The sequence below is a fragment of the Ambystoma mexicanum genome, chromosome 14 (genome assembly GCF_040938575.1).
Source record: "Ambystoma mexicanum isolate Mex_15411 chromosome 14, UKY_AmexF1_1, whole genome shotgun sequence".
NCBI classification, from domain to species: Eukaryota; Metazoa; Chordata; class Amphibia; order Caudata; family Ambystomatidae; genus Ambystoma; species Ambystoma mexicanum.
In genome coordinates this window covers 474,335,667-474,354,569 of record NC_090940.1, presented here as the reverse complement: position 1 = coordinate 474,354,569, position 18,903 = coordinate 474,335,667, and the positions used below count along the sequence as shown (strand labels likewise).

At 48.4% G+C, this 18,903-nt stretch overlaps 1 protein-coding gene across 6 annotated transcripts in view; it reads left to right on the top strand.

Annotated features, from left to right (window-relative positions):
• Window positions 1-18,903, top strand: part of ATG2B (autophagy related 2B) — a 5,509,925-nt gene that overhangs the window by 2,569,004 nt on the left and 2,922,018 nt on the right. For all 6 annotated transcript variants that reach the window (XM_069637692.1, XM_069637689.1, XM_069637687.1 and 3 more), the window contains one exon: window positions 17,494-17,666. In XM_069637692.1, coding sequence (XP_069493793.1) covers window positions 17,494-17,666 — 173 coding nt within the window. The remainder of the gene's footprint in view (window positions 1-17,493; window positions 17,667-18,903) is intronic.

The following is an 18,903-nucleotide window of genomic DNA, read 5'->3' as shown; positions in this document are numbered from 1 at the left end:
GGGATAGCTACCCTTCCCGGGATCAGCCCAGGGGAGAAAATAGAGCCCCGTATCAGCCTGAGCGGGTTTCCCAGTTAGAGCGCCAGGTCCAAAATATGGCACAGGATCTGGGTCACATACTGAGGGCTCAACAGAACCCTCAGATGAGCATGCCACCGCAGAATGCCCCAAACTCTGGACCTGGTGCTCCAGAACAATGACGGGGGCAGCACCCCGATAACACACCGGTTCCCAGGGAGGAGGCACAAGGGGAAGGGGGGTGTAAAGCCTTGGAGGAAGCTTCCTTCCCAACTTGTAAACAGCCCCTGGAAAACCAGGAACCGGAAACAAAATCTCCTACCCCTGAAAGCCTGCCTCCCAAGGAGCAGAGGGGGGTAGGAGAAACAAAGGACCCAAACAGACCCACTTTGTGGAGGAGGTACAGATCTTCCAATTTGAGGGAGAGGGATCCTCAGAAGATCCTGGGAAAAGGATCTTCTCCTTCAGAGATGGGGGAACTCCTCCCAAAGAAAAATGGGTCCCAAGGGATTCCAATCCAGACTGGGGAGATATGGAGACTGAGCTACCGCCGCCCATCATCTCATCCCAGAACCCACAATACCAAAATCCCCTGGTTCAAGCCCATCCTGGTGACTGCCTCCAAGAAGGGGGAGGCGGCCCAGAACCGGAACCAGGGGAACCCACAATGGCTCTGATCTCCAGTTGCCAACTTTTTCTTTCAGATTCCCAAGGCTCTCCACAGAATTCTGCTCAAATCTCTTCGCTAGCAATGTCCAAAACCAGAAAGTTAGCCCACCAGTTGTCCAAAAATGTGCATTATCTGTGCCCCCTTGAGGAGAGGGAGGGAAGATACTATGCCCCGGTACAAGTACAGGGGCAGGGTACAATTTTGGCACTGGTGGACACTGGATCCCAAGCTACCCTTCTGTCCAAAAGGGCCTTTGAGGAACTAAATGCCGGAAGGGGGGAGAATTACTGTGTTCCTCTCACCTCTCTTCCTGGACAACTGCAGAACTTTGACGGGAAGGAAATTCCCGTTGAGGGGACTGCAGACTTGGACATTAAAATTGGGCGACACAAGTTGAAACACCCGGTCATAGTAGTGACTCCAGAGGGCACCCCTTGTTTACTAGGGAATGACCTCCTGAGAAGGTTGTCACCTCTAATAGATTGTGTAAACAAGGTCCTCTGGACCCAGACTAGCCGACCAATAAAATTAAAACAGCGTGTCAACCATGTTAGTTTAAACGGCACCTGCCACATGGTTGAACAAAAATCTGACCAAGTAGAATTTCACTTCCAGAACAACCAGATTCCAGACGTGACAGTAATAGCAGTAGGACAACAGACTGGTGATGGGGGGTCCTCTCTATTTCTGAAAATCAACCTTCCTTCCAGTTTAAGGTGGTATTCCGCACTGGAAAGAAACACCCTGAAATTCTTTACTAATCCACAATCAGAAACTCCCACTCCTATAGTCCAGAAAGATGTGAAATCAGCTCAGAGCCTGGCTGATATTCAGCAAATTGGAGAGCAGTTGTTCATCCCTGTTCAGTTAAATGATGGGAAGGACTCTGTGCTCGCTCGAGTGTGTGTGAACAATGGTAAGAGCTTCATCAGCGAAGCCATGTTCCGCCAACTCCCAAAAGATCCAGCCATTCCCACATTCAAACTGATAGACAAATGGGAAATGGACCTGGAAGCACCTAATTCCAAACATCTCCTGCCAAGCAGGTGTATGCTCAAAATCTCCATTGGCAACAAGAGCATAGTCCATAATTGTTGGGTCGTGCGAGACGTCACTGCCGCCTTTTACTTACGCAGTGACATTCTCAATCGCTTTGCCATTAGTTTGGACCTAATAAACTTCAAAGCTTGGTCCCGATTAGCGGATAATCCCATGGGCTTTGATGATCCAGAAAAAGCATTTAGGTCAGCTCAATTGCTACCTTATGCAGTTGAAATTCAGATCAAAGAGGAAGTCACCATCCCAGAAAGGACCCGACAATTCTCCCTGGAAGTGAAAGTTAAAAGAGGACAAAAATTGCAAAACCCTGATGCTTACATACATCTAAATGCTTCTCTCCAACAGCAAGGGTTGGGGGTAAACCCAACTCCATTAGTCACCATAGAACATGACACCATTCCAATAGAGGTGGATAACAGCGACTTAAAAGAGTATTACTCTAGCTGCCGGCACCATTATTGGAATGGCGGTTGATGACCGACATTTTTCCATTGATCTAGGAAATGAACTGTTAGGACCAATCCCCAAGGACTGTTTTGACAGTGACAGTGAGGACAATACAACACCAGACAGGATGTTTACCCGACATGGGGGGGAACTTCCTGGTGTACACTTCCTGCCCTTATGGTAAGGAAGATGTGACTTGTGACTTCAGAAGGGATGAGGTGATTTTCCAGGTTCATGAAGGCTGCCTTTCCCACCTGGGGCCTCCAGTCCAAATCAGCGCTCTGACCAGGGACTTCTCCACCCAGCTGGAGGAGGCCGCTGAGATAGCCAAACCAGAAGTCTTTCCAGGCTTCAGGCAGATGGTGGAAGAGAGAGTCAACCTAGCTGATGCCTGTGTGACTCTGGAACAAAAGCAAAAGTTGAAACAAGTTTTCTTGGATTTCCAAGATCTCTTTGCGGTAGACTCATATGACTGTGGTCGCACCGACATTCGCCCAACAACAATTCCCACGAACCCTGGAATGACTCCAGTGTTTGTGAAGCAATATCGTTTGCCTCTCGCATCCATGGAGTCCCTTACTGAAATAATTAAGAACCTTGAGTCCCGGGGGATAATTCGTCCAATACACAGCACCTTCAATAATCCGGTGCTGGGAATATTGAAGCCGAACGGCCAGCGGAGACTCTGCGCCTACCTTAGGGAGCTCAACAAACGGGTCCATACTTCCCGATGGCCTCTGCCCTACATTGACCAAGGGCTGGCCCAGATCCAGGGGTCACAGGTATTCACTGCAATAGACCTGACCAATGGATACTGGACCGTGCCTGTCAGTAGGGAGGACCAATACAAGCTGGCTTTTACCTTTGGGGGCCAGCAGTACACATGGACCCGGACTCCCTTCGGATACCTCGAATCCGGCAATGAATTCAACATTTTCCTACATAAGGCCATGCCCGACCTGGGTGCGAGGGGTAACCTGGCTTATGTAGATGATGTCCTCATCAAAAGTTCATCTGTGGAGGAACACATAGCGGAGATCCGTTATGTTCTGACCCAGTTGAGGGCCGCCGGAGCAAAACTTTCCTTTCAGAAAGCACAGTGGTGTAGAACCCGTGTTAATTTCTTGGGGCATGAGATTACTCCTCAGGGTCTCTGTCCCCAGGAAAAGAAAGTGGAAGCACTTCAGAAACTGAAAGACCCCACAACTCTGCGGGAACTAAGGAGCCTCCTTGGACTGACTAATTACAGCAGAAAGTTCATTGAGGGCTACGCAGAGATCACCAGACCCCTGATTCATCTCCTGAAGGGGGGGTCAAGTTGGAATGGGGTCCAGAACAAGCCGAGGCAGTAAGTCAACTCAAGAGAAGCCTCTCACAAGCGCCTTGCCTAGCTTACCCTGTCAGAAACAAGGAGTTCTTCCTGGAGACGGGGTTCTCTAATACGTGCTTGACAGCAGTATTATACCAAAAGCATGACAAGGTCAATAAAGTAATCTCCTATGCGAGCAAAACTTTATCCTCTGTGGAGGAAAAATTCAACGAGTGTGAGAAGGCACTCCTGGCAACGGTGTGGGCATTGAAGAATTACCGCCCGTTTATCCAGGGGGAACACATCATAGTGGAGACTCCACACCAGCCTCTGCAATATCTCCAAAGTGACAGAATCCGGGCCGGGAATGTGAGTAATTCCTGAATTACTTCCTGGATTCTGTCAATGCAAGGCTTTCCTGTGGAGGTCAGATATGGCCAAAACAAGAAGAGTCCCCTCGCGCAAGGTCTGGATGACTTGCATGATTGTGCCAGAGAAAACTGTCTCGAGGACGAAAGTCTAAAAATCAAGGACAACACGAAGGCATACCTTAATTCCCCACACAAAGTCTTTGAAGAGGACAAGTGTGAGGGAATGCCCACTGTCTATGTGGATGGATGCTCTTACCATGTTGACAACGACGGGGAGAAAGAACTGGTGGCTGGCGTAGGGAATGCATGGGTGAATGTGTCCCCAGAACCCTCTGCTGGATACAAAATTGGTCCCCGAAGTAGTCAGGTGGCAGAATTGATGACTGTGCATCAAGCCATCCTCACTGCTGTCCAACATCAACTCCACGAACTGGTCATAATCACAGATTCTGATTATGTACGGAACGGGTTGGTGGAGCACCTGGTTAATTGGAAAACCAGAGGCATGTTATGTGCTAACAAAAAACCCTTGAAACATGGGAAGTTGATCCAAAACATTGATGATCTGGTCACCTCGAATGAGATGACCATCTATTGGAAAAAGATCAAGGGTCATTCCAAAGTAGAGGGACCAGACAAAACTGGAAATGACTTAGCTGATCAGCTGGCCAAAACCGGGGCCATCCAAGGGGATCTAATTGAAATAGAGTCCCTGTTGGGGGAAATCCAGGTCACTATTATCACTAGGTCCCAGACAAATGCTCACAATGATCTTTCAACTGCCCAATGGAGTAAGGAGACCCCTGATGCTGATTTGATTACAGCTCAGAAGGGGGATCCAATTATTGGTAAGTTTTACCAACACCTTGATGACCCTGAGAACTTTCCCCTGACGGATACCGATTACATTGGGAAAGAGGACCTAAGAGTGTTGATGAAATGTCCAAAAATGTTCCGAATCCAAGACGGCTTGCTGGTAAGGAAATCCAAAGCTGGCCACGATCAGTGGGTGGTTCCTACCTCATTCCGAAGCCTGATGTTAAGTCACGCCCATGATGCGGCCACCGCCGGTCATAGGGGGTTTCACACAACACTGGAAATCTTAAGAGAGGTTGCATACGGGCCACACATGGGCCAGGACCTCAACCAATATTTGAAGGGTTGTCTTGTGTGTGCACAATTTCAGCCAACATCCCTCACACACCGGGCACCTCTCCAAAAGAGGGGAATGACACTCCCATGGTCAGATTTACAAATCGACTTTGTAGGCCCCGTGATTCGCTCCGCTAGGGGGAATAAGTACATGTTGACTGTGACATGCTTGTTTACCAAGTGGGTGGAATGTCTCCCAGCCCCAAACTGCAAGGCAGAAACGGCAGCTGCCTTGATGATTAACCACATCTTTTCCCGTTTTGGTCTACCTCAAAGGATTGAGTCAGACAGAGGTAGCCACTTCACCAGTGAAGTAATGACAAAGATGTGGGAGATACTGGGGGCCAAAAGAAAGCTACATATTGGAGACTGGCCTAGGAGGACGATCCGGAGACCGGGAGCAGAGACCCAAGGGGCTCGGGGTACCGCCCAATATTCCCATCAGGACCGGCGGGGAGAACCGATCGATCAATACCGGATGGAGGAAAAGATGCTGAACTGTGCCATTTGCAGAATTGGAAGAAGATTATGCGGACATACCAGTGCGTGGGTCATCACCTTTTGTGCACCCGACTCCCCATCGACTCAAATCCAAAGTGCAGTCGCGTGGGGGGGCCTTGTTGGGTGTCCTGACCCACGTTTGAGCTATCATGCTGCAACATTTGGTGCTGTGGGCTTAGAAAATCCAAGATGGCCAAAAAGCCCACATGTGCGCCAAAATCCAGGAGAACCACACAGTTTGTGCACACTAAAATGGTTGCCTAACTTGACACCCACCAGTGCGAGCGGGATGGGCCGGGGTGCCATGAGTGAAATGTGTGCCAAAGGAAAAACCGCACTTTAAAATTACCTTTGGTTTCTCTGAATGCCAGCTCAAAATGCCTATTTTCAAACATTGCAACACATCCAAAAATCTCACTGAACACCAGCGGACATCTGGCAGAATGAAGTATGTGTGCATACTAAATCTGGGAAGTTGAAGAGCCCCAAAACAATGTTCATAACAAGACTGGCTGAGCTCTGCAGGTCTGCAGCAGCCTAACTGAAACTGGATTTAAAACTACCAAAAATCGAAAATGTTTAAATTAACTGAGTGACCTACTTTTGAGTGTCACATAGTTTGTAACTGTTAAAATGTCATAGTTTTGAACTTAGAATCAGCATTCTAGCTGCATATGTAAAAATTGTCTTGACTTAAACTGGGGAACAAAAAGTGACATTTTACCTGAAACCTGGCTTAAGGAAACTGGAATTCTGCCAGACAGCTACCCCCGACAGGAGTGGGGGCTTGCCCAACAAATGCATTCCCAGGCCTGGCTGCATTCTGTTGCTCCTGCCAAAAGGAGGTCACACACTCTCTGATTGAATTACCAGGGGAAATGCAAGAAACTAAAGAAAGGGCCCAGGCAGGTGGTTTATTAGGGTGGTCGTAAATGGCTTCCTTTTGAACAAAGCCCTGCCTTGACTCAGGCAGATGGTTTATTGGGGGGACCGTAAAACAGCTTCCTCTTGGCAGAAGCAGGGAGGGGCAGGGTCTCTGAGCTTGGCAGAAACTGGGGAAACTGGTTTCTATACCATGTGACCTGAAAAGACACACCCTTGTTGGCCAGAATATGATTCTAAGAAAGATGTATAACTCACAGTACGGACATGTCAAAATTATTTAAATGATACCATAATTCTTGTGATTTTTCTGTGCACGTTTTAAGACGCGTTGGGAATGTGTGTGATGTTCTGGGGCAAAACCCCGCTATTTATTGACACCACATACTCTGTGTTTAAGCTAGCGACCTGGAAAGTTACTGAGATATGTGTGGGAGGGGGGTGTACATGTGTATAAATCTGGAGAAAAATCCGATGTTGCAAAACCCACTAAAAAGCACAAAATTTTGCCATTTCTGAATGCAAGCCCCCAGGAAGAGCAGAGTTTGAACAGAGTATACCTCATGTGATATGTGATGGGTGCATGTAAATTTAAACAAATGTGTACCTGTGCAAATATGTATTTGGGTCAAATATAGATTTGTGTGCAATTTGACAGGGGAGTGTCCTTTCTGCAAGCCATTAAATGACATCATTCTGACACAATCAAAAGGAGGCTACGTGCGGCTGGCATAAAATACATGCTTCTGTACCCCGCGAGATTGAAGGTGGTGCACAAGAGCAAAATGCACTTCTTTGATTCTCCAGAAGAAGCAACAACATGGCTGGACCTGCAGGGTTGCCCGGAACAAGACTCGGAGCAGGTGCAAGTGGAACACGATAAATGACTGGTACACTGTATGTATACTTATAAGGTGCAGCGCAAGCACCTTAGTGGTGCATAGATGAAGATTGATACTGTTGGGAGCCACTAAATATGGCTAACATTTTGCCATGATACCACTGTCTCGAACGAACTTTAAGGACTGGAATATAGCAATAAGTAAACATGCGTAAATTGGGTAGCTAGGCGTAGTTAAACTGAAGCGAATAGGAGTGGCAAGGTGAAGCACCCTACCCCCCGAATTATAGTTGTAGTAGTAGTAGGCTAGCCACTAGGGCGGCCTCACCCTGCGGAGCTTCGAGTACAGGCAAAGCCGGAAAGGGCTAGATGCGGGGGAGCCTGAGATCCAGGGATGGAGCTGGGCAACAGTTAAGGGGAGTGATGTTGGGGCAGGGATGGGAGGTGGGAGGGGGGGAAATGGGGAGTTTGGGGTGTTTTTGGTTAAGGGGAGTTTAAAACAGAAACGAGTCTATGCGGATTGGAATGGAACTTAGAGGCAGACCGTGGGAGGTGGAATGGAATTCGAATAGGCCATGGGAGACCTTAAAATAGTCACATGGAATGTACGGAGGCTCAATAGCTACTTAAAGAGGAACAAAGTTATGTTGTACACGCGTAGGCAAAAAATAGATATTGCACTGTGGCAGGAAACCCACCTCACACGAGAGAGAATGGATAAAATAGCTGGTAAATGGGAGTGATGGGTGGGCTCATCATACTCTGCTTATGCGAGAGGAGTGCTTACTTAGGTGGCGCCACATGTCCCTTTCCAGCGATTGCAAGTGATAGCTGAGACGGACAGGAGATTGGTTATATTGAGGGGACTGGTGGAAAACAGGGAGATAGGTATAGTCAATACGTACGCCCCGAACCAGAACACAGCGGCGTACTTTAGAACGTTGTGTAATAGTTTGAGCGCATGTGTGGGAAGCGCGATGATCTGGGGAGGGGACTTCAACTGCGTACTGAATCCAAGGGTGGACAGATCGGATGGGAAGATGGATATGGACTTTGGCGTGGAAGATGCATGGAGAGTGAGACACCCCCAGGAGAGACAATGCTCACACTATTCTGCCCCACAGCAGTTGCCCACGAGGCTAGACTAAGTCTTGACCTCTCCTGAAATGATAGCAGAGATCGCGCAAATAAAGTACAGGGCCAGGGTCCTTTCCGACCACTCGCCCCTGATTCTTGAATGGCAATACTGCCCCCCGAGAGCGAGGATCCCGACATGGCGTCTACGAGCGGAAGCGCCGAGAGACCCCTTCTTCAGGGAGGACTTGAGGGAGGAGATTGTGAATTATTTTGAAACAAACACTGGGAGTGTGGACTCGGCGGGAACACTATGGGAGGCCTTTAAAGTAGTGATAAGGGGAGTAGCCATAGCAAAATCCAGGGGCCTACAAGGTGGGATTCTAGCTGACCTACAGGAGACGGAGGAGAAACTGGAGGAGGCTTTGAAGGGCGGGGATGATACAGCAGAGAAGGTGGAATTGGCACTCAAGCTACAGAAAAAATCTGTAGAATATTGGGACAGATTATGTAACCTCAATTATAAAAAATATTTAGAGAGGCAGCATGCGGAAAAAAAGAAAATAAATAAAGGTGGCCACGGACATTGCCGACACCGGCTTTCGCCAGATTGGCAACAGCGTTTGCCTTCGCCGGGGCGGTTGGCTCAAACCAGGGTCCTGGACATGCCCTTCGACGGCAACAGGCTGTTGGCAAGGCAGTGGACGATTCGCTGCAAGCCATCAAGGCCGACATGGAGACGGCTCGTGCCTTAGGCGTTCTTCAGCAACGACGGCCGCCCTTTCGGAACCCCGGAGGCAAACAAGGTGCCTCAAAGGATTTGGCAGCAGCTCCTCGACGTACCGCCAAGCGGCCCGCTCCTCGTCGTAGGAGGCTTACAGAGGACGCGGCAAGCCAGGAGGATCTCGTCGTTAAAAAGGAGGCCAGGGTGGCAAGACAGCCACCAAGCAGGATTGAACCGGCTGTAGTGTCGGGCCCCCACCTGAGCACCCCAGTGGGAGGCCAGCTGGCGAACTTCGTCAGCTTGTGGGAGTCCATCTCCACCGACAGTTGGGTGCTGGATGCCCTGGCCCGCGGGCACACACTGGAATTTCTAAGGAAATGTATTCCACCTATGACCAGAAAGGAAAACCACATCCCGCAATTGCTACTGGAGGTACGAGCGATGATAAAGAAGGGAGCCATCGAACTCGTCCCAAAGAGGCTCTGGGGCTCCGAAGTATACTTGCGTTACTTCCTCGTAAGGAAAAAGACTGGCGGTTGGCGACCTATCCTGGACTTTCGTCGTCTAAACAAGTACATCAGGTCCCAGAAGTTCCAGATGGTCACCCTCCAGCATGTGCAGGGACAGCTGGAGGAAGGTGACTTCCTATCGTCGCTGGACTTGGAGGATGCCTGCTTTCACATCCCTATCTTGAAAGGACATCGAAAGTTCCTGCGATTCGTGGTCCAAGGACGGCACTACCAGTTCACGGCCCTTCCCTTCGGACTGAAGTCGGCGCCCAGGGTGTTCACCAAGTGCCTAGCACCAGTGGCGGTGCGGCTGTGCCTGCAGGGGATCCACGTCTACCCATACCTGGATGACTGGCTCATCCAGGCAGCATCAAGAGAACTCGCCGTTGACAACACAAGGAAGACCGTCCAACTGCTCACGGATCTGGGATTCTCAATCAACTTTGCAAAATCCCACCTGGTACCGTCGCAAGTCGCCCTGTTCCTGGGACCCAAGCTCGACACAGTGGCACGACTAGCATCTCCGTCGGAGGAAAGGACGAAGGCCATCCTAGGCAAGTTGCAATGCCTGTCGACCATGGACGTGGCCAAGGTGAGGTCCGTCAAGTCCCTGCTCGGTGTGATGTCCTCCTGCATTTACCTTGTGCACTTTTGCAGACTGCGGATGCAACCACTGCAGGAATTCCTCGACGCCCGTTGGATGCAAGCGACGGGCATCTTCGAAGACAGGATCTCACTCAACGAGACCTTTCGACAAGCGATCCGGTGGTGGGGCACTCACGCGTATCTGGCGGCGGGTATGGACTTCCAGACCCCGGCCTATCAGGAGACGGTGACGACGGATGCCTCCCTGGAGGGTTGGGGGCTCACTCCGGAGATCTCCACGCAAGAGGCCTTTGGCTACCGGAGGAGAAGTCACTACACATATACGTCCTGGAGCTCCGAGCCGTGTTCTGGGCCCTCAGGTCGTTCCTTCCGTCCCTCAAGGGCAAGGTGGTGAGGATCTTCACCGAGAACACCACGACAATATTCTACATCCGGATGAAGGGAGGCACCAGATCCCCAGCCCTATCCAAGGAGGCCCAGGATCTGTGGCATTGGGCCGTCGCTCAAAGGATGTTTCTGGTACCCTTCCACCTGGCAGGAATAAAAAACACCATTGCCGACGCACTCAGCAGGGAACTGCGGCAGGATCAAGTGGATCTCCTCTTCCGACGATGGGGCAATCCCCAGATCGACATGTTCGCGACGGCAACGAACACCAAGTGCCTGAGGTTCGCCAGCAGGTTTCCCCTGCTGGGGAGCATGGGCGATGCCTTCTCGTTCCCCTGGGACGGCCTGTTCCTTTATGCGTTCCCACCGTTGCCATTACTGCTGCGACTCATCAACCAACTCAAACGGTCCCGGTGCAGGATGATCCTCATCGCACCGGCGTGGCCGAGGCAGATCTGGTTCCCGGACCTACTGGAAATGTCAGCGTCCTCCCCAGTCAAACTGCCGACGGACGCGGGTCTCCTCATCAGAGAAGGAGGCGCCATCCTCCACCATGATCCGGCGTCGCTGAACTTGCAGGCCTGGCTCCTGCAGCGCTAGAGTTTGGAGGGTACGATACCCCGGCGGACTGCAAGGAGGTGCTTGCAAAGGCCAGGGTGCCCTTTACTCTCAAGTGTTATGGACACAAATGGAAGAGGTTCTCTGTCTGGTGCCGTGCACAGAAGATTAACCCTCTGCGGATTACGTCTCAAGTGCTGCCATACCTACTATCGCTGGCCAAGGTGGGGCTGGCGCACGCCTCCATCGAGATAAATCTAGCAGCGATTTCCCGCTACTTCAGGACTCCGGGGCGATCATCACTGTGGTCCCATCGCCTGGTGAAGGAGTTTATGAAGGGACTGTTCCGGTCATTCCCGCCGGTGAAGGCTCTGGCCCCGGCGTGGGAGCTCAATGTAGTGCTGACCAGGCTCATGGGCCCGCCATTCGAGCCTCTGCATTCGGCACAGCTGAAGTTCCCGTTGTGAAAGACAGCGTTTCTTGTGGCCATCACCTCCGCACGAGTGGGAGAGATCCAGGCCCTCTCCTGTAAACCTCCATACCTGACATTTCACGAGAAGAGGGTGGTGCGGAGGACACACCCCTCCTTCATGCCCAAGGTGCGGTCGGACTTCCACCTCAAGGAGCCCTTGGTGTTGCCTGTGTTTTTCCCATCGCCTTCGTCGCCGGCTGAGAAGACTTTGCACACTCTGGATGTGGCTAGAGCGCTGAAGTTCTACGTGGACCGCACAAAGAGTTTTCAGATGACATCACAGCTGTTTGTGAACTTTGGACATGTGAACCAAGAGAAGGCCCTCTTGAAGGCTTCCATTTCCAGATGGCTCTCCGGCTGCATCATGCACTGTCACCGTTTGGCAAACCGACCGTTGCCCGGCCGTTCCGAGAGCCCATTCAACCAGAGCGATCGCTGCCACCACGGCGTTCCTGTCTGTTGTGCCCCTGCTCGACATCTGCAGGGCTGCTACGTGGAAGTCGACACACACCTTCACAAGATTTTACTGCATCGACCGGGATTCCAGGAAGGAGTCCAGAGTCGGCCAGGCAGTGCTGCGCAACCTGTTTGCTTAAGGTGAGCCTGGTGAGGAGGGAAGAGATGCTTAATGTTAAGCCATTCCACCTCCCGTGGTTGTGCATGTGTATACTGCTATGTATTCTTATATTCATGAGCATGTGAATCCATGCCAGACCCCATGCTGGAGAAGGAACAAGTTACTTACCTGTAACTGTTGTTCTCCAGCATGGGTCTGGCATGGATTCACATGCGAACCTTCCCGCCTACCCCTCTGCGGCTCTTCTCTTGGTCCTACTGCCACTTTACGTGCTACCAAATCTGAAGATGGCTGCCAGAGGAGGAGCTTAGGTAGAGGGCAGTCATTGGCTGGGGGCAGTATGACCCAGAGACCAGTGATTGGTTAACATTAGAAAGACGGTTAAGAAACGAAACTGAAACTGATTTTTTCTTTAACGAGGATTCCCAGCCTGACGACGGGGAATATTCATGAGCATGTGAATCCATGCCAGACCCATGCTGGAGAACAACAGTTACACCCTCACATAGCCCGGGGGTTGGATTACAGTTTTGTGTGATCCCTTCTTTGCAGGGATCGCATAAAACAGAGTGCCTGAAAGGACGAGGTATCTCGTCCTTGGCAACAGGGAGGGAATCCCAAGGCCTTGGCACTAAAGAGGTTAAAACCCATTTTAGCAACAAACAAAAAACCTTTACCTACAAAAAAAATGCATTTTTTCGATGCATTTTTTAAAAAAACTTTGGAATTCGAAACTATATTTTCGAAACCATGCCTGGATACCATTGGAGGAGACCTAGGTGTGTGTCTGAGTGATTGGTGAGACCCTCTTGTTGCGGCACAGCAGAGGGGGAACCACTGTGGACTGGCTGAGCTTGTTCCGGATAGAGGGCCCCATCCCCCTAGGACTGGAAAACAAAGCTGGAGCAATTTAAATTTCCATGAAGTTATGTGCACCCTTACGAAAAGGGAGTGAGATACAGATGGGGCTCCATATCCTTTGAGGTTGATGGCTATAACTATAAACTGGTAACGGAAGATGATATACTGAGGGTCATGGGGGAATTGATGGGAGAGGGGGAGTTGTCAACGGAAGGAGATGTGAAGGCCCCCGAGGACATATTCAAACAAAGAACGAGAGATAGAGGGGTATATATCACCAGCATACCCTCAAAATAAAGGGATTGACCCTTACCATTTTGAAACACAAAGCTAGTGATTGTGGTTGCTACCTTGTCTAGGTGAATCCTGTTCCAATGCCATATTAGCTTATGGAAATTGGGAAAACCAATACTTAGACCAAATTTATAAAAAAAATACACATTTTATTTTTCAAATACATACAAATGTTAAGAACACCGTTCGGTGTGTTATTAAAGTGCCTATTAAGTCTCCTGCAGTCAAAGTCGAGAAGACACGTTCACAATGATATCTGCATAATCTTAACCCCTTCAATCGGTAAATAGGTTAATTCATTTGTTTAGCCGTTAAAGTGTACTGTGCTGTGCTGATTTTCACACTGGGCCATACCTCACTGAGCACATCTCACTCAATCTCATTCCATACGCTCTATTCTTCATTCATTTTCACAATCGTCTTCCATAACCACAACTAGTGCCCGACATGTTTCTTTCCGATTTAAGTGTCATGTAACCTATACTCGGAAATTGTGCGGGGTTAGTAAGACATGCACCACATATCCATAAACGTAACAAACTAAAACCAAAGGTTATCTACTAAAAGCATTTCCTTTACAAGACTTCTTGTCGGAGTTCTAGTAGTGTTTTCACTCCATGGGTTTGTAGTACCCTTTCCGTCAGTTTACCCGGAAAAGAATCACCACCCTTCTTTATGAAGTATCTTCAATTGCCTCGTGTCTTTAAGGTCTGGGTGCTGTATGAAGGTACTCACTTCTGTGGGCCCTGCAATCACCGTTGGTCAAATAGGCGAGTCTCAATTCCGAAATCGTCAGCTGGCGTCAAGTTTCGATACTTGTCGCTTGTGTTCCTGTTTCCCTCTTGTCCAACTAGTTTAGGCCCTTGTGTCATTAATCGGCCTTGCCTCCATAGGTATTGCGTCTCATTTCTTTTCCTAACCTGCATGGACGATCAGATTCACTACTGTATGGTCCAGTCGTGTTAATTGTTTGGGGGCTTTAACAGGTTCCAATCCGTGCCCCTAGAACCTTTCCTGCTGCTCCTGATCGTTTAGCAGGAGAGCTCTCGTCGGAATTCTGTTAGGGTTCTGCATTCGTCCGTGACTTGTTTGTCCGCGTATTCTCCAACGTGAATCACTTCCGGGGCAGCTTCCCGAGGACAGACAATCTAATGCCTAAAAGTGATTCTGTTGTGAAATATGTTGGAAGTTAGTATCTGAAATAAACGTTTTGGGGTGCTAGCACACAGGGGAAAAGTGAGTAAGTTGTGTCTAAAGCCAAAAGCTTAGGATATGTGCCTAAAAAAGGAGGAGAAAGAAGCTTTGAAAAACTCAAAAGCAGTCCGGACTTTGAATATGGGAAGAGGAACTTTAAACTGCAGTTAATGTGCACATGTATATATATATATTTAGCATTTAGAGTATGGTATAGTGAATATTTAGTATTGTCGGTATTACCAGGTGTGCCCCTGAGAATTGCATTTGTTAATGCTCTGTTTCGACGTGTGGTAGGTGGAGGAGTGTGTGGCTATGGATGTGGTGCGAGAGAGTGGAGCATGCTGGGCTATGAGCCTCACTTGCTTTTTGCACTGGTGGTTGTGCAACACCACCTGCTGTATGTGTGTTTGTGTATGGTGGGTACAGGAGTGTGTTGGTATGAATGTAGTATGAGTTGGTTGTGTATTGACCGGAAGTTGGGACATGTTGCTATATGGTGGATGAGTGGGAAGGTGGTTTGGTGCGAGTTGTTTCTATGGATGGTGGAAAGTTATGGATTACACACCTCACTTGTTTGCTGTAGTAGGTGTTGTGCAACACCATCTGCTGGAATGTGTGTTATATGGTGGTTAGAGAGGAGTTGCAGGATGAGTTGGTTGCGCGAGGTGGGAATGCAGTGATAAAATCGCGGCAAAAATGTTGCCTGTAAATAAATTGCGGCATAAATGCTGCGGTTTGACCCGGTAAAGGTGTATCCCATTATACAATTTAAGGGGAGCAGGGGTGTCCCCCGCTCCCCTTAAATGGTATAATGGGTCCAGGGGTTGCGGGGGTGTCCCCGCATCCTTTTACATGGATTGTGGCAACAAAACCAAGCCCTTTTTGCCGCAATATTTTGTAACCACAGCCATTTTTCCCACGTTTTTGACACATGGAACCGCGATGTGTACGTTCTTGTTGCATGCAGTATGAGTTGTTGGTGTGATGATGTGTGACTTCATCTGAATGGGACGTGTTAGTATTTGCGGTTGTGTGGGAAGCTTGTTGGTGTGAGTTTTGAGTGATGGTGGAAAGTGATGGGCTACGTGCCCAGGGCCGGCGCTAGGCGTGTGCAGCATATGCACCTGCACTTGGCCCCTTGCTTGCTAGGACCCCGGGCAGAGGGAGCTGTTGACTCCCTCTTGCAGATTGCAGCATGGGCCGTGTGCTCAGAGTCCCTAAGCTTGTGCAGTGCACTCTGAGCACACAGGCGGCACTCGCTGCAGCCTGCATGATGACTGGGAAGCTTGCCGGAATTTCTTTTTCAAAAGCGGCTGCTGTCCTTCGAGGTTTGGCTCCCTTTTGTTTCTTCTGGGCTGGCAACTTGTCACCTGTCAACCTCTTGCTGTGACTGGAAAGACCACGTCCCCCCACCCCCCTCCAGCGGCCCTATAGGCGCTCCTGGTCACGTTCTTTCTTAAAGCGGAGCGTTTAAAGTGGGTGCAATGTATTATTGATTGCCTATTTAAGAGACCATCGTGGTGTTAAGAACTGCAAAGGTGAATTTTTATTTTGAAAGCACATGCAACGCAGCTGTTAGCTGCCTACAGTCTGTGCCTTCCTCCAGCACAATTCAACATATTGCACAAAACCATTTTAGCTATTTGCCTTCTTTCCACATGTGTATATTTCCCAAGCCAAAAAGTGTTTAAGTAGAATGTAATATTTTCCTCAAATTATATATGAAGCATGCAAGTGATCCATGCATATTTACCTAGCATGTGACTGGACAGGTTGTCATCATGGAGTCTGGAAGGGATATTTTCTATTGTTTTGGCCCTGTACTGATTTTCAGGGCACAGGTCGATGCATGTGGGTGCACAGCGTCCGCCCACTTTTTTCAATGGTTAGACGCAACCCAGGATCTGTGTTTTTGAGGACAGCCTTAAAAAAATGTGCTTGCTCAAGTGTTGAGCTACTAGGATTTCACACCAGGTTGTCCTGTTTGCAAATGCAGACGCTTACCCACAAGAATACCTAAAAGTGCCATTAAAGCTCACATCTCATGTTTGGATCTTGTTTTCTTTGGAATATTTCATTATAAATTGTTGGGCTTAAAAGGTGGGCACTTTTTATACTTTGCTGGTGTAGTTATTGGAAATTCATTTTCGCTGCAGCCTACGTACGTAGTGGTCATTATCTTGTGATGTCACTATCTGTGATGTTATCCCATGCAAATTAAGGGGCCCTGCAAATCCTACGTGCCTCACTTGTGTTTGCAGCACAACCTGCCTGATTGTGTGTGTTGGACTTGTGGCCTTGTGTGATAGCCTGGGCTCTGCACCCAAAAAGTGGTTGCATCCTACTCTGAACGTTGGACAACCTGTGGTTCCCACCCTTGCTTTTCATGATATATGGTATGATATGGGATTTATAAGGCGCCTATACTCAAGTGTTTCAAGGATCGAGACCCTGTTGGGTATGCAGTAATTGAATGTTGATGGATGCTTGCTGGTGAGAATTCCGTGAGTGTCAGTTGGGGCTTCTCCATCTGCCCACGAGGTCACGACAAGAAAAAATCGATGCCTCAGCAATCACAGTCCGTAGATTCGGATTTGTTAAAAAATAATAAAACTACATTGCTGCGATGGAAGTAAAAGCCCTATGTCTAACCAGAGTCCCTCCTCCATTTAGGTGGTCGTTTCAGGAAGGAGGCAGGAGGACGAATGTTGGATCGGGGACTTGGGATGCACGAGCGAGGGCTGATGGGGTGGCAGGGTTGTGCACGTAAAACCGACAGATGGATGCTTCGGGAATGAGGCACCGGTAGTCAGGGTGGAACACGCGTTCTCGATTGTAAATAATCACAGCGTTCTGTACAACGTAATTGTCTGGTGCAGATTCCCAACCTTCTAATGTGAGTTGAAAGGGGTTTAGTGAATTTCATGCAATTTACCAATAAGTTCAGTGTAATGTTTTCCTATTCCTCTCTTGTTTTATTACAGATGAGGATAGTGGATCTGAAGAAGAAACATTGCAATTTGCTTCTACTGTTGATCCAAACTATCGTTCCCGGAGGAAAAAAAAAATGGAATCACAGACTAAGCACGCCCAGAGTTTTCTTTCTGTCCTCCTGCACATTAATCATGGTCTTGTGTCACTGTGCACTGATGTAAAGGTAAGCATGACTTACCAGAAATAATGGTGTGCTTTCCTTATAAATGCATGATTGTTGTTTTAAATTATTAAAGGTAGCACTATTTAAATGATTAAAGAACCATGATTTCCACTGTATCAAGCGTTTGTCATGATGCAACCAAACGGCAAATTTGTACTCCTGAGTGCAGATTTGGATTTAATTTATTTTGCTTCAATGATGCAAGCGAAACCTGTGATTAAAATATGCTAAGGACAGGATAGTTTCTAGCCAACCTGGTGCCCAGGGTGAAACACTACACACATGGCTCGGCACTCACAACACTCACCCTAACATTAAAATGTTTGTTACCGTGAACCAGACATAATCATTCGGACATCTTACGTTTTTGGATGTGAGGATAACACGGGTGTAATGTAAGCCAGGCCACCCCTGGCCAAAGGTAACTAAAAAATAATATACAAAAATAAATGTTGGTGTGTCAAATAAAAACACATGACAATAAAGAACATAATTTTAAACGTTTTCTTTGTGGCACATTAATTCGAAAAATGTGTATATTTGGTCAGCTAATTGATGTTTTTTGTTGGCTTTCAGAATAAAAATGCCTTGTGTTCAGTTCTTAGCAATGAAATGTTAAGTACATGCTCTGTAAAAACAATGATTTGTTAGATGAGCCATCACTTATCAACTGCCTCCGCTTTAAAGGCTCTGTCAACCCAACACAAAGAGCAATAAGCTGGAGAGCGGGTCACAGGGTGTGTGTCTCCAGAGCATCAGAGCGTCTGTGTATGGAATATGCATTCCTTTGTTTGGAACAAAGGAATGCTTAACTTTTTCTCCAGCAGCAAGCTGAACAACTGCTTGGGTGGGCACCTTCTGGAGCTCTATGGCTCTGCTCTACAGGCAGCTGCTCGCTTCACCCGCCCCAGGAAATGTGTTTGGCTAAGAATTTGTTTTTTAAAGCAATTTGTAACTGTAAACCACCTCAGACTCCAATGTTTTAATAGAAACATAATGACCGCACAAATGGCTTTTTGTAAATACTCCATGTAAATCTCATAGGCATAGTATTAATTAGGCCACTTATTGTTAAGCATGGCGCTCCATACTAGAGAGATAACTAACGCTGGCAAGTGTTGGATTTTTTCAAATGAGTTTTTATTGGTTTTTCGAGGTTAAATCACAAACAGTTGCCCCCGACCTCCCCACCTCACCCACCCCGACCCTCACCTGAATGCTACATGAGTACACTTTA